Below are 13,093 nucleotides of genomic sequence, written 5' to 3' on the forward strand. Positions count from 1 at the left end.
CTAACTAAGTCTTCTTCATTTGCATCTGCATTTTCTTTTTAACATTTTTTACAAGAAGCAATTCCTCTAGTTTGGGCTGTACCCAATAGGATGCCTTCAATGAGTGGTAAGTCACAGACAGAGACGCCCAACTCCAAGAGGTGTCTGGCTGGACCAGTAATACATGAAGAAGAACAGATTTGCAACAGAGAACATGGAAAGAAAATGTGAAGAAATGAAGTTTCATTTTAATGTGTTGAGTTTGATGTATTAGTAGGGAAATGTCCAAAAAGTGGATGGATTGTGGTCATTCAGCCTAGGAAAAAGACCTAGATTGGGATGTAAATTTAGAAGTTATCAATGCACTGGAGAACAAGCCCAGAAAAAGATACCTGGATAACGATTCTGGACTGAAAAAGACAGGGCAGAGCCGATGAAGGAGCCTGGGGAGATAAGGTCAGAGGGAGAATGAAGAGTGGAAGATGAGTTCCCAGAAACCAAGAGTGGAGGGTTTTAGGAATGAAAAATGGTCAGTGGTGTTAAATGCTGCAAGGAGGCCAGGTGAGTGGAGAGGTAAAAGGCGTGGGATTTTATCACCCCACCAAGACCCCTCATGCTGTCTGACACCAATTCTCTGATACCAACTGGGTTTCCAACAATTCAATTCCAAAGTTAGCACAGACCCGTAAGTTAAGGACTCAGCTCCACAAGCCTACCTCAGATGCCAGCCGTAGGTCTCAGGTAGCCCCAACCTGCCTGCACCTCTGCCTACAGCTGCCTACAAACTAGGGAGTTCTGACCCCCCTCAGGGTCAGTAATTCGCTAAAACATCCCACAGAACTCAATGAAAATGTTATACTTACAATTAAGGTTTTATTATAAATGATGCAACTTGGGAACAGCCAAAAGTAAGAGGTGAATTGGGAAAGGTATAGGAGCAGAGGGACACAGAGCTTCCAGGCTCTCTCTGGGTGCACCACCCTCCCAGTACTCTCCCTGCAGACTCCACCAACCAGGAGACTCTCTGAGTCTCATTTTCAAGGGTCTTTACAGGGCGGGTGTGTGTGTTATGTAGGCATGACTGATTGAACCCAATCTTTACTTCTTTCCCTTCCCCGTGAGATCAGGGGGTGAGGCTCAAAGTTCCAACTTTTTAATCACATGCTGGCTTTTCTGGAAACCAGGCTCCCTCCAGAAGCTCCCTAGGGACCCTGCCCAAAGCCACCTCATTAGCATAAACTCAGGTACCATCCAAAGGGACTTGTAATGAATAACAAAAGACACTCCTATCACTCAAGAAATTCCCAATTCCCAAGCTTTGTGCCAGAAACACAGGGACAAAGATCACATTTATTATTTTACTATACCACAGGGTGGTTGATTAAAATTCATTGAACTATAAACTTAAAACAAGTGAAGTTTATGATTGCAAATTATACCTTAATAGAGCTCTTTAAAAGAAAAAAAATTGTAGAAAATGTTACCAAACAGAAAGAGTTTGTCTGCCTGGCACCAGTAGAGCCAAACACTACACACCAAGAATTGCAGCAGAGAAACATTGGCTCATTTATGATGAATGGCTCCATCCAGGAGAACAGGAAGCTAGTACTCAAAAGCTGAATTCCTCAATGGCATGTGCTTCACAGATTCTCTAGGGAAAATCACAGGACTCTGTGGGTTAGGGATTCAGGGTCGTGCTGGGAGCTGATTGGTTGGAGGTGAGGTAAGGGTAATGAATCATTACTTCAGGTCTTGAAGACATCTCTGAGGTTTTTCCCCAGCATTTCTTTGCCCAGTCTCTTGGGAAAGTAGGTAGGGAATGGTTCCACTTTAGGGCACAAGAACTGAACTTAGGTCAAGGTGTTCCTGTTAGCCTGCCAGAGATCTGAACCCTGTGACCATTAGGTGCAGCAACTGCCTTCTGCTGCCTCTGGGGTTACTGATTATCCATGCGAAAGGCTAGTTCTCTGAGGGGTATAGACAGAGAGAGAGATTATTTCTAGAACTAGGATTTAAAACTAAATGTAATCCAAGTCATTCAATCCCTCAGTTTCAGAAACCCCTATGGAAGGTGATTTATCAATATCTATCAAAATTACACAATTATTTTCTGTAAGAACAGCTCATATAAAGTCAAGGCCTCCTACCTTAAAACAGGAAGGTCAGGAATTCCAAGAAAGACTCATCCAAATTCACCCCATGCAAAGCAAGTAGCTGGTGGGTCACAGTGAGCCCTTGCTTGTACCCAGCAACAGGTACAGGTACACAGGGTGGTCCTGGGTGGGCTTCTTTGGAATCCTGTCGACTGTGCCAAGTTAATGTCAATGTAAGAAACATCTAAACCTATAGAGAATTTCTAAGTTTATTTGAACCAAATTAAAGACAATTGCCAGGAAGCAGAATCTCAACAAATTGAGAAAATGCTCCGGAGAATTGCAGTTTCGCAGCTTATTTCATACAGTAGAACCAGAGGAGAAGGGATTATGTGAAATCCATTGGTGGTAGGTTAAGGGGGTGGGAGAAAGCAAAGTGGGGAAATCTCTGGTATTGGGTAAAAAGTAAAATAGGGAGAGACACACTTCATTTACATAGGAGAATATAGGATAACTAATAATAAACATTTACAGCACATAGAGATGGTATTTGGGGAACAAGATGACAATGAGGGGTTCTGTGGTCTGGTGCTCAAGACCTCCTCCTACTTGCTCTGAGTTGAAGTTTCTGGCTGAGGTCAGAGCCATTCTCGGAAATCTCAGCACTGTTTAAGTACACAATTACGTCCTTCTGGATGGGAGCTTGGCTTGCAGCTGTTCCCACTCCGTTTCAGAGCTCTCCAATCTCTTCTGCAAGATCTCTCATAGTTGCTGAATTCTGACATCACTGTTGATAGTTGATTTTCTCAAGGAATGTGTTCAGATAGGTGGAGAGGTTTGGGAATCTGGGGGACAGGTGTGCCCAGGGATGGGGCCAAATCAGTCTGAATGGAATGGTAAGACCCAGAGCTCAGGCAAGCTTCAGCCTCCTCGGGTGTTTGGGCCTGTCATTTATCTCGTAATTCCTTACTGTGTAAGGGACAACTTTTGCTTGCAATGGGGCAGAAATGTGTTGGTTTGCTTCAGGACTTGTATCCAATAAGCTATCAGCACCTGTAGCATTGTCACTCAGTTTTTCTTTGTTTTCTCGTGTAGAACTAACTGAACCTTGAAGGGCACTTCAGCAAATCACACTGATTCCAACCCGAAACTGGTGTGAAGTTACTGCTCGTGGGGAAGACACATCACTCAGCTGGGTAGGACTGATGGGAGAAGGTGGAGCTTTGTTGTTCTGTGGAGTTCCACTTTCTGAGCTTATTTTAGAGACTTGATCTTATTTTATATATTTGGTTTGTTGGTGTCTTTATATCAGCTTCCTGAGAGATTTTTTTCCCCCCACTGGCCAACACTGTTTTAATTCTCTCACTAGATGCAACTCAAAAGCTTCATTTTAGGTGGGGTAAACTGTAACTCCAGCAGGTGGCGATACAGAAAACTTTTGTCACAGCCTAGTTTCCATTTGTCAGTCAAGTGTTTCTAGCTGTCTCCATCAGGACAGATGATTTACATAACTGGCCGTGCCTGAGCCTTCTTTGCAAGCAGCTTTAGATCTGCAATGCACTTGGCAACTGTCTCCTTTTCCTGCTGTGCAGAGATGCTCTGCACCACGTGCTTCTCCGCCCTTCCGACGCAGCGTATTCTGCACCCAGATATGATAGTCCAGGCGATTCTTTACCTCCTTGTATACTCTATGCAGCCGTTCCCGGTAAGTAACCTCCAAGGCCATAGCGATGTTATTCCTCTGGACATCAAAAAGGTAATGACGCTTTTGAACCAGTGCCTGCTGGGGCTTCTCCAGAGCAATTGCATCTTGGATGCCTTTGATGGGAGCCTGTTTCGCTTCTTCTAGTTGGGCAATTTTTTGCTCATTGAGTTTATCAGCAAATTCCCCAATAGAGGCACCATATTTTTTTAACTAGATAGACAAGCAACCCTATTGTTGATATGGCAGAGATGGTTTCTGGAGTAACCACACATATTTCTTTAGATGGGAAATATAAGATAAGCCCAGTTCCGAGCACATAGGGTCCTGTCACACCGGTTTTAGGATAAAGGAACTGGAAGAACTCCTCAGGGATCAGCCCATGATGAACTTTGCCTCCATATTCAGGAGGAGGTGGTACAGGGGCGAGACTTGGCTGCCCAACGTGAAAGATCCTGGTTGCCTGCAGCACCCCGGGACCCAGGAGGGCCGCGTTCTTCAGAGAGGGGGCTGCTGTGGCTTCAGCAGAAAACACCCCCCCCCCCCGGGGCAGCATGGTCAGCGAGGGCCCGCCCCCGGCCTTGGCGTCCCAGTGACCTGCACGGAGGAATCTCCTGAGAGATTTTTTGATAGTGGGAGGCTTTGACTTCCTGCATTTTCTGACAGTTTGGAATAAAGTAAGGCAGTGTGTTCAAAATAATCTACAACGGTTAGGTCTGCAACCCCCCTCCTTTTTTACAGATGTTCCCATCTTCACCCCAATGCCTGCTTCCACCCAGCCCCACCCCCCTTCCCTTTGGCCATCACCACACTGTTTTTGGTGTCCATGGGCTATCCATATATGTTCTTTGGCTAATCCTTTCATCTTCTTTCATCCAGTCCTCCCTTTCCCCCTCTCCTCTGACAGCTGTCAGTTTGTTCCATGTGTCCATGCCTCTGTTTCTATTTTGTTTATCAGCTTATTTTGTTCATTAGATCTACTTATAAGTGAGACTATATGATACTTGTCTCTTTCTTTGACTGGCTTATTTCACTCAGTATAATAATCTCCAGGTCCATCCATGCTGTCACAAAAGGTAAGATTTCCTTTTTTTTATGGCCACGTAGTATTCCACTGTGTAAATGTGCCACAGCTTTTTTATCCACTCACCTGCTGATGGGCACTTGGGTTGTTTCTAGATCTTGGCTATTGTAAATAATGCTGCTAAGAACATAGGGGTGAATATATTCTTTCAAATTGATATTTCGAGATTCTTCAGATATGTTCCCAAAAGTGGGATCACAGGCTCAAAAGGCAGCTCCATTTTTAATTTTTTGAGACAACTCTATACTGTTTTCTAGAGTGGCTGCACAGTTTTGCATTCCCCCCAACAGTGCACTAAGGCTCCCTTTTCTCCGTATCATTGTCAGCACTTGTTGTTTGTTAATTTATTGATGGTAACCATTCTGGCAGGTGTGAGGTGATATCTCACTGATTTAAAATATATATATCTTTATTGATTTCAGAAAGAGGGAGAGGGAGAGAGATAGAAACATCAATGATGAGGGAGCCATTGATCAGCTGCCTCCTGCACGCCCCTGACTGGGGATCGAGCCCGCAACCCGGGCATGTGCCCTGACTGGGAATCAAACTGAGATCTGGATCCTAGGTGGATGCTCAACTGCTGAACCACGCCTGGCTGGGCTAAAATTCATCTCTTGATAGCAGACTCCTGTGTGCAGGGAGTGCCTGGGACTTGTGTGGTCAATGACAGGCTGACGCGGCCAAACTACGCCCTTACTGTCCACAGGCCTGGAGATGTTCTTCAATAGACTATTTACAAGGCCTGGTGATGTCTGAGTCCTTGTGGTCACAGGCCCTGGCGGGACAAGGTTCTACTGAAGGGACAAAGAGAAAGAAACAGAGAGGATGACCCAGCTGAGGAGTGAGCAGGTCAAAGCCCATGATGCATTGGGCACTGACTGGCCACAGGCCCTGACCGTGCCCAGTCCTCACAGCCTCTCCTGTACCCACCTGCAACAGACTCAGCACAGCAAACACACAGGTTCTGGAGTTTTTGGTTCTTCCATTTATTTTGTCCCAAATTTTAGGATATTGTCCTTTAATTAATCCATAAGCCCTTCATGGCAAGAAGTGAAAAAACAAATTCCCCTCCAGACCTTTAGTTCCATAAAGCAGTAAGAAGCTGCAGCTCAGTCACCACGAAGTGAAGACTGGGATGGGGAGGGCCCAGCCTCGCCTCTGCTGGACAGAAAAGTGTGGGGAGGGGCGTGGGGGGCAGGGGTGGGCCAGCTTCCCACCGCCTCACATTATGCTGACAGGAGCACACACACACTCAGGTGATCTTTGCAGAGGTTCTTGAGTCACAAAATGGGAGTGGGAACAAATCTCGCATCACTCAGTCCCTCACAAGGCACATGCCTAACGCTGTGGAAGAAAGTAATCGTGAACAAATTCAGGTCAGTGGCTGTAAGTGGTGACATTCTCAACAGCCCACCACATGCTCAATATTTCCCAAAGAATCCATCACCCAATCCTGTCCCCTTTGCCCCAACCCCTCCTCACATAGGGGTCGCACCTATAGAAGCCCTGAGATGTAAATCAGAGCCTGGGGTAGAACAAAAGAGTATGTGGTCTCTAGGAAAGGAGACTAAAGGAGGAACTATGAGTGGGTTAGGTCTCCCTTGGGCTCCCATCTGCACTGTCACAGGGTCTCAGGGGTCACCCCCCTCCATACTCACTGGCAGCCAGTGCATAAATCTCTCTTTTTCCACCTGTGGGAAGAAAACATCCTGTGAGAAAACAGGGACGAGGCAGGGTCAGGAGGTCCTAAAGGAACTTCTAGTCCTGGACCCCAGAGAAGCTTCCAGAACTGTGACTACAGACCCAGGGCAGGATCAGGAAACCTGAGGAAAATATATGTGCAGGGACTGGACCAACTGCCCTCCTGGAGGTCTGTCCTCAGCAGGGACTTTCCACTCTGACCCGGGACTGTTGGGAACCAGGTCCCCATCACTAGAATCATCAAGGTCATAAATGTGTCCCTCATTTTCACACGTGCCTTACTAAAGAGTAAGTGTTAGCACACAGTGCCCCAGGCTGGGCCCTCACACATGTGGGGATGGCACTTGCCATTAATGAAGCAGAGCACACTTCTACCTGGGCTGGAAACCCCCACTGGGACAAGAAACTCAGACCCCAGTCCTTGCCTACCTGAGCGCTTCCTCCTGAACATCACAGCTGCAGCAGCCACAGTTCCACAGATCACAGCCCCAAGGAAGAACAGGACAACAATGATGACCACATTGGGGATGGTGGCCTGAGGAGCTGGCTCTGGGAAGGGAAGGGGAGGTGAGGGCCCTGATCCCCAGGCCTCAGCCTCAACCCTGGGGAAGTCCTCCAGCACTTCCCCGAGAAGAGCTCTGTGTCCATGTCCCCTCCTTACCCCAACTCAGGGTCACAGGCTCGGGCAGCCCCTCGTGCCGCACATGGCAGGTGTAACTCTGCTCCTCTCCAGTGGGCACTGCCACAGCCGCCCACTTCTGGAAGGTCCCATCCCCTGCAGGCCTGGTCTCCACAACCTCCATGTCCTGGGACTGGTCCTCCCCATCACGCAGCCAGGTCAAGGTGATCTCCGCAGGGTAGAAGCCGAGGGCCCAGCACTTCAGGATGACCTTATTGTCAGAGATGGGGTGGTGGGTCACATGTGTCTTTGGCGGGTCTAAAGAGAAGGGTGAGAAAATTCAGGAGCTTTGCATTGTCAGGGGACACTCAGCAGCACCGATGTGATCATCTTGAGAATGGACAGGACAACTGGGGTGGGGGAAGGGATCCCACAACCCAGACACCTGCCTGGACATAGGCATCTGGGGATGATCTCCTAGTCTTTGGAAAGTTCTAGAATCAGAGTGACAGCCCCCGGTAGAAGGGAATTCTCTGAGGGGGAGAAACAAATTCTGGTCCTGACCTGTGTGCAGGCCAAGTGAGTGAGAAAAGTCAGCGTCAGACCTCAGATGCACTGGGTGAGGGGCTGCGAACAGGGCCTGAGAGACAAGTCCCCCGTGGGTCCCAGAGCCACTGCCAGGGTCAAGGGGAACCGATGGGTTATTTCAGGGTGGTTGGTCTCCCCTCCACTCCAGGAGAGACTGCACCCCTAACTGTGCCTGAGAGAAGGGTGGGAGTCACTTCTGGTCCTGGATCTGAAAACCCAGGTGGACTCAGTCTTCTGACTCAAAGCAGGGGTACCTGACCCGATCCCATTTCCCGTCTCCCCGCAGGAAGCCCAGGCCGAGGGGAGCTGAGGGAGGCCCCTTGGCCCCTGGTACCCGCGCGCTGCAGAGTCTCGTTCCCCATTTCCAGGAATCTCCGGAGCATCTGCAGGCACAAGCCCTGCAGTCGGCTCCTGATGGCATCAGCCTCGCCCGCCGCCTCCCACTTGCGCTGGGTGATCTGCGCCGCCCGGTCGGCGGAGGTCCAGGAGCGCAGGTCATCGTTCAGCGCGATGTAGTCGGTGCCGTCGTAGGCTTGTTGGAAATAACCAAGAAGGAGGCGCCCATCCGGTCCCATTTCACAGCCCCACATGGCCTGGAAGGTATGAGACCCTGACCCCGCCCCCGAAACCCCGGGATTAAGCCAAAACTGAAAGTGCAACTGGCCACAGGCCCCGCGGGCGCCTCCCGGGTGGGGGGCTGGGCAGGTGCCCCCGCTCCGGGGCGGAGCTCGGGCCCGGACTCGGGGCGCCCCCGGCCGTCGGTGGCTCACCGTCGCGGCTCTGGTTGTAGTAGTCGATGAACGTCTGCAGGTTCACGCGGGACGCCCGCGCCGAGGCCCGCGCGTTCCGGGTGCTCAGCTCCCAGTAGCCGGGCTCCTCCAGCTCCACCAGCTCCATCCACCCCGCCCGCGGCTCCGCCCTCTGGCTCCTGGAGTCGCTGTCGAACCGCTCGAACTGCGTGTCGTCCACGTAGCCGACTTCGAGGTACCGGGGCTCCCCGCGGCCCGGCCGGGACACGGCGGTGTGGAAGTAGACCAGGGAGTGGGAGCCTGGGGGGAAGGCGGGCTGAGACCGGGGACCCTCCTCCCCGCGCGGGACCTGGGGCCGCGGTGGGTGGGACCAGAGGGGAAGGGTCAGGGGGCCCGGGAGACGGAAAAGGGGCGAATGCACAGAGAAGGGAGGGATTGGGACAGGGCAGGGTGGCAGCGGTGTGGTGGAGACGCGCCTTCCCCGGGGTCCTGCGCCCCCGCCGGGTCCCGTCGCTCCTCCCCGCAGAGGCCGGCCCCTCCCGACCCCGCACTCACCCGCCCAGGGCTGGCTCCTAACCAGGGTCGGCCAGAGCAGCAAGAGGAGGGTTGGGGGCCTCATGACCCAAAGCCTCCGAAAGAGAGACTGAGACTCGGGGACAGGACGGGAGCGGCGGTGACGCTGATTGGCTTCTGTGGAAGCCAGACACCAATGGGAGTGAGAGCGGTGGGCTGTCATCTGTGTGCAGGAGAAAATGGTTCTGGGAGAGAGACACCCAACCGCCTGAAGCCTGAACAGGAAGCTAAAGTGAGTGCTTTTAGACCTTTCATATACAGAGTTTCTAAACTTTGTCAGAGCACTGCAGCCAGAGTTACAAGCTGCTAATCTCTGCTTCCCACACTGTATAAGTGTGATTCTGGATTGTCACATTGTAAAAGGAGCCTCATTCCACAGCCTGGAGTCTGTCTGTGTGAGTCCTCCACATGGTCAACACAAAGAAGCCAGGGAAGCAGGTGGTTACTGTGCAGTTCAACAGTAGCAAGTACATCCTCAAAGTTACAAGAATTCAATGTGGACAAATGCCCTTCGCCAGGGGCTTGCATTGCCTGTTTTATAAATTATTCATACCTAAGCAGTGTGCATATTTTACCAGGATGCATTTTTTAAATTGATGAACATAAGGTGGCAATTAGTTTTTAGGGAGCTCCAAAGAATGTATTAAGTACCAAATGCAAAGAACACCCTAGCAGGCTCTGTCGATATATTGACTCTAGATCCATAAAACATATTTAAATCTGACAGTTCCACTGCTTTAGAATCTCCACCTTCATTCTTTCCCTCTCCCCTGCTTCTCCAGCACTTCTCTGTCTCACCCTTCAGGCCTCTTAGCCCCTTTGTCTCTCTCACCCTCTCACTCTTGATTGTGGGTGGCATTTGCACCACCCCCTCAGCAGCCACCCAGGGACTGTTCTCCCCACAGGGGTCAGCAATCCTGACCATATGAGTCCAATTGTGTCATTTCTTCTCTAAAAACACTCCAGTTGCTCCATCTCACTATGGGAGGCCTCTAGAGCAGGGTGGGGAATCATGAAGCTGTTTCTGGCACATAGTAGACCTTAAATTAATTGTTGTTGAATGAATGAATGACAATTGTATTTAAAATTTAATTTCAAATCCCAGCTGCTGTGGCCCAACAATTGAGCATGGACCTATGATCCAGGAGATTCGGGTTCCATACATTCCGGATCAGGGCACATGCCTGAGTTGCTTGTTAGATTCCCAGCAGGGGGCATGTAGGAGACAGCAGATCAATGACTTGCTCATCACTGATGTTTCTATCTCTCTCCCCCTCCATTCATCTGTCTGAAGTCAATACAATTATAAAATACATAAATAAATAAATAAAATGGTTAAGATAGTAAATATAAAAGGGAAAGAAAAAAATTTAATTGCATACATAAAATCATAAAATAAAAAATACAAAAATATTAGGAAAGATTTTATTAGATGTAACTACCGTACATGTCAGTTCATCAATTTATTCCAGTGGAAAAAATGCTGTGCACTTTTCTGTTGCCTGTGATCGGGGACCACTCCTGATACCACTTGTGTTAGTGAGGGTCTCTGAGGAGCAGACACCAATACAGTATTTTTTTTAAAAAAAACATATCTTTATTGATTTCAGAGAGAGGAAAGGAGGGGGAGAGAGAAACATCAATGATGAGAGAGTCATTGATCGGCTGCCTAGCCCGCAACCTGGGCATGTGCACTGACCCAGAATTGAACCCCGGTCTCCTGGCCCCTTGGTCGATGGTCAACCGCTGAGCCACGCCTGGCCGGGCACCAATACAGTGTTAACCATCCCAGCATGTGCACTGACCCAGAATTGAACTCTGGTCTCCTGGCTCCTTGGTCAATGTTCAACCGCTGAGCCACGCCTGGCCGGGCACCAATACAGTGTTAACCATCCCAGATATTATTAGAGGAAACACCTGCAAGAGAGGGAGCAGAGAGGTGGAAGATTCATCAAATCTCAATGAGTGTTTCCTACAGTGGTGATCTACTGGTGGTAAATTCCCTCAGCTTCTGTATTTCTGGAAAAGTCTTTATTTCTTCTTCCTATCTAAAGGATAACTTTGCTGGATATATTCTTATTGGATGGTAATTTCTCTTCTGTAGTTTGAATATTTGATTCCACACTCTCCTAGCTTGTTGGGTTTCTGCTGAGAAATCTCATGTTACTCTAGCGGGATTTCCTTTAAAGGTTGCTGTCCTTTTCCTTGGCTGCCTTGAGAATGGTTTCTTGTCCTTAATTTTGGACAGTTTTAATATAACGTGCCTTTGAAAAGGGCTTTTTTTGGTTGAGGTAACTAGGTTTTCTGTTTGCTTCTTAGATTTGAGGGCCTATATTTTTCCATAGGTTGGGGAAGTTTTAGTCAAGTGTTTTTTTGAATAGTCTCTCTGCTCCCTTCTCTCTCTGTCTCTCTCTTTCTCTGTCTCTCTGTCTCTTCTCCTTTTGATATACCCATTATTCTTATATTAATCTTTCTGATGGTATTAGATAGTTCTTGCAGGGTTCTTTCTGTTTTCTTTTCTTTTCTTTTTTTTTTTACTCTCAAGTCTGTCTCTTCTTCCCTCTGCATCGTTTATAGATTTCTATCTTTGATATTACTAATTCTTTTCTCCATCTGGTCAGCTCCATTTGCTAGGTATTTTATTCTCTTTGATGCAATTGTTTTGTTAATGTCTTTTTCTGATAGTTTGCTGTTAGTGTATAGAAACATAATAGATTTCTGAATATTTTTTGTATCCTGAAATTTTACTGAATTCATTTATTAGTTCTCATAGTTTCTAGTTGAATCTTCAGGGTTTTTTATACATAGTATCATGTCATCTGACAACAGTGATAGTTCTGCTTCTCACTTCCTATTTGGATAACTTTTATTTCTCTTTTTTTTTTTTGGTCTGATTGCTGTGGCTAGGACTTCCAGTGCTATGTTGAATAAAAGTTGTGATAGTGGGCATCTTTGTCTTGTTTCTGATCTTATGGGAAAATCTTTCAGCTTTTCATCACTCATTATGTTACCTGTGGGTTTGTTATATATGGACTTTATTATGTTCAGATATGTTCCCTCGATACTCATTTTGTTTGACTTTCTGTGTTTTTTTCTGTGCATTAGGTGAAACAGCCATCTCTCCCAGTCTTGAAGGAAACTCCTTGTGCAGGAGTTTCCTCATGTAGACTGTGTGTGCTGGGCATCTTTAGTAGGCCGGCTGGTATGGGACGGGCACCCCAGAGGATCCCGGGGGTAAGCTGTGCGATGCCTTCCTGGTAGACTGGCTGGAGCTGGAGCTGGTGCAGACTGTGCGGCCCAGGGAGGGCCTGGTGCACCAGGGCTATCTTGGTGGGCCAGGTGGAGGTAAAGGTGGATCTGGCACGGGCCATAGGAAGACCTGGGGACAAGCCAATCCAAAGTCACCTTGGCCGAGTAGCTGGAAGTTGTAACCGGTGTGGGCCTAGGCTGCTCCCAGGGGTGAGCTGCACCAAGGCTGCCGAAGTTGGTTGGCTAAAATTTGTGGTTAGATCAGGCATGAGCTGCTGGGAGTCCTGGAATTAAACCTCACCACACAGTCTGGAGTTATGGTTGGACAGGCATGGGCCACACAATGTCCCGAGGACAAGCCATAGAGCTGGGTTAGGTCTTGTCACACTGGGTAGCTTTCTGCATGAAACAGCCTTTTCCATCCGTTTTCTTTCAGTCTGTCAGTCTGTGTGTTCTTTAGATTTGAAGTGTCTCTTGTAGGCATCGTATGTATTTTTGTGCGTGTGTTTTTTTTTTTAAAATCCATCTAGCCCAGCACAGACAGAGTGCTGAGACTACGCTCCTTTCTGTGTGGTCAAGGTGGGGGAGGGGGGTACACAAAAACTGTCACTCTCTGGAGAAAGTTCCAGAAGTTAACCTCCCATTTACCAGGTACTCTAGAGCTAGTGAGTGGATTTCCTTTCTTTGTAGTCTAGGGGCCCTTTAAACCTCTGTGCTTTCCCTTTGCCCCAGTACAAGTGACTCTGCATGTGGGCA

General features: G+C 48.4%; 1 protein-coding gene and 1 pseudogene across 4 annotated transcripts; both read right to left on the reverse strand.

Annotated features, from left to right (window-relative positions):
* Positions 1–2,327: 2,327 nt before the first annotated feature.
* On the reverse strand, positions 2,328–4,330 carry LOC308559026 (ATP synthase F(0) complex subunit B1, mitochondrial pseudogene; annotated as a pseudogene). The gene has a single exon. The product of its transcript is annotated as an ATP synthase F(0) complex subunit B1, mitochondrial pseudogene (transcript).
* On the reverse strand, positions 2,328–9,205 carry LOC308559025 (saoe class I histocompatibility antigen, A alpha chain-like). 3 transcript variants are annotated; one of them, XM_081141176.1, is made up of 8 exons: positions 9,071–9,205; positions 8,537–8,815; positions 8,101–8,376; positions 7,221–7,496; positions 6,989–7,108; positions 6,517–6,549; positions 5,789–6,202; positions 2,328–5,649 (listed from the first exon to the last, which is right to left on the reverse strand). In XM_081141176.1, exons 1-7 carry the CDS (start codon positions 9,132–9,134, stop codon positions 6,174–6,176), a joined length of 1,077 nt encoding a protein of 358 aa, XP_080997302.1. In that variant the 5' UTR covers positions 9,135–9,205; the 3' UTR covers positions 2,328–5,649; positions 5,789–6,173. The 3 variants fall into 3 exon arrangements, with proteins under 3 accessions (XP_080997302.1, XP_080997301.1, XP_080997303.1); XM_081141175.1 differs by having other exon boundaries at positions 2,328–5,652; XM_081141177.1 differs by lacking the exon at positions 6,517–6,549 and having other exon boundaries at positions 2,328–5,652.
* Between the last annotated feature and the right edge of the window lie 3,888 nt (positions 9,206–13,093).

Source organism: Miniopterus schreibersii (genome assembly GCF_964146895.1).
Source record: "Miniopterus schreibersii genome assembly, chromosome: 6".
Lineage (NCBI taxonomy): Eukaryota > Metazoa > Chordata > Mammalia > Chiroptera > Miniopteridae > Miniopterus > Miniopterus schreibersii.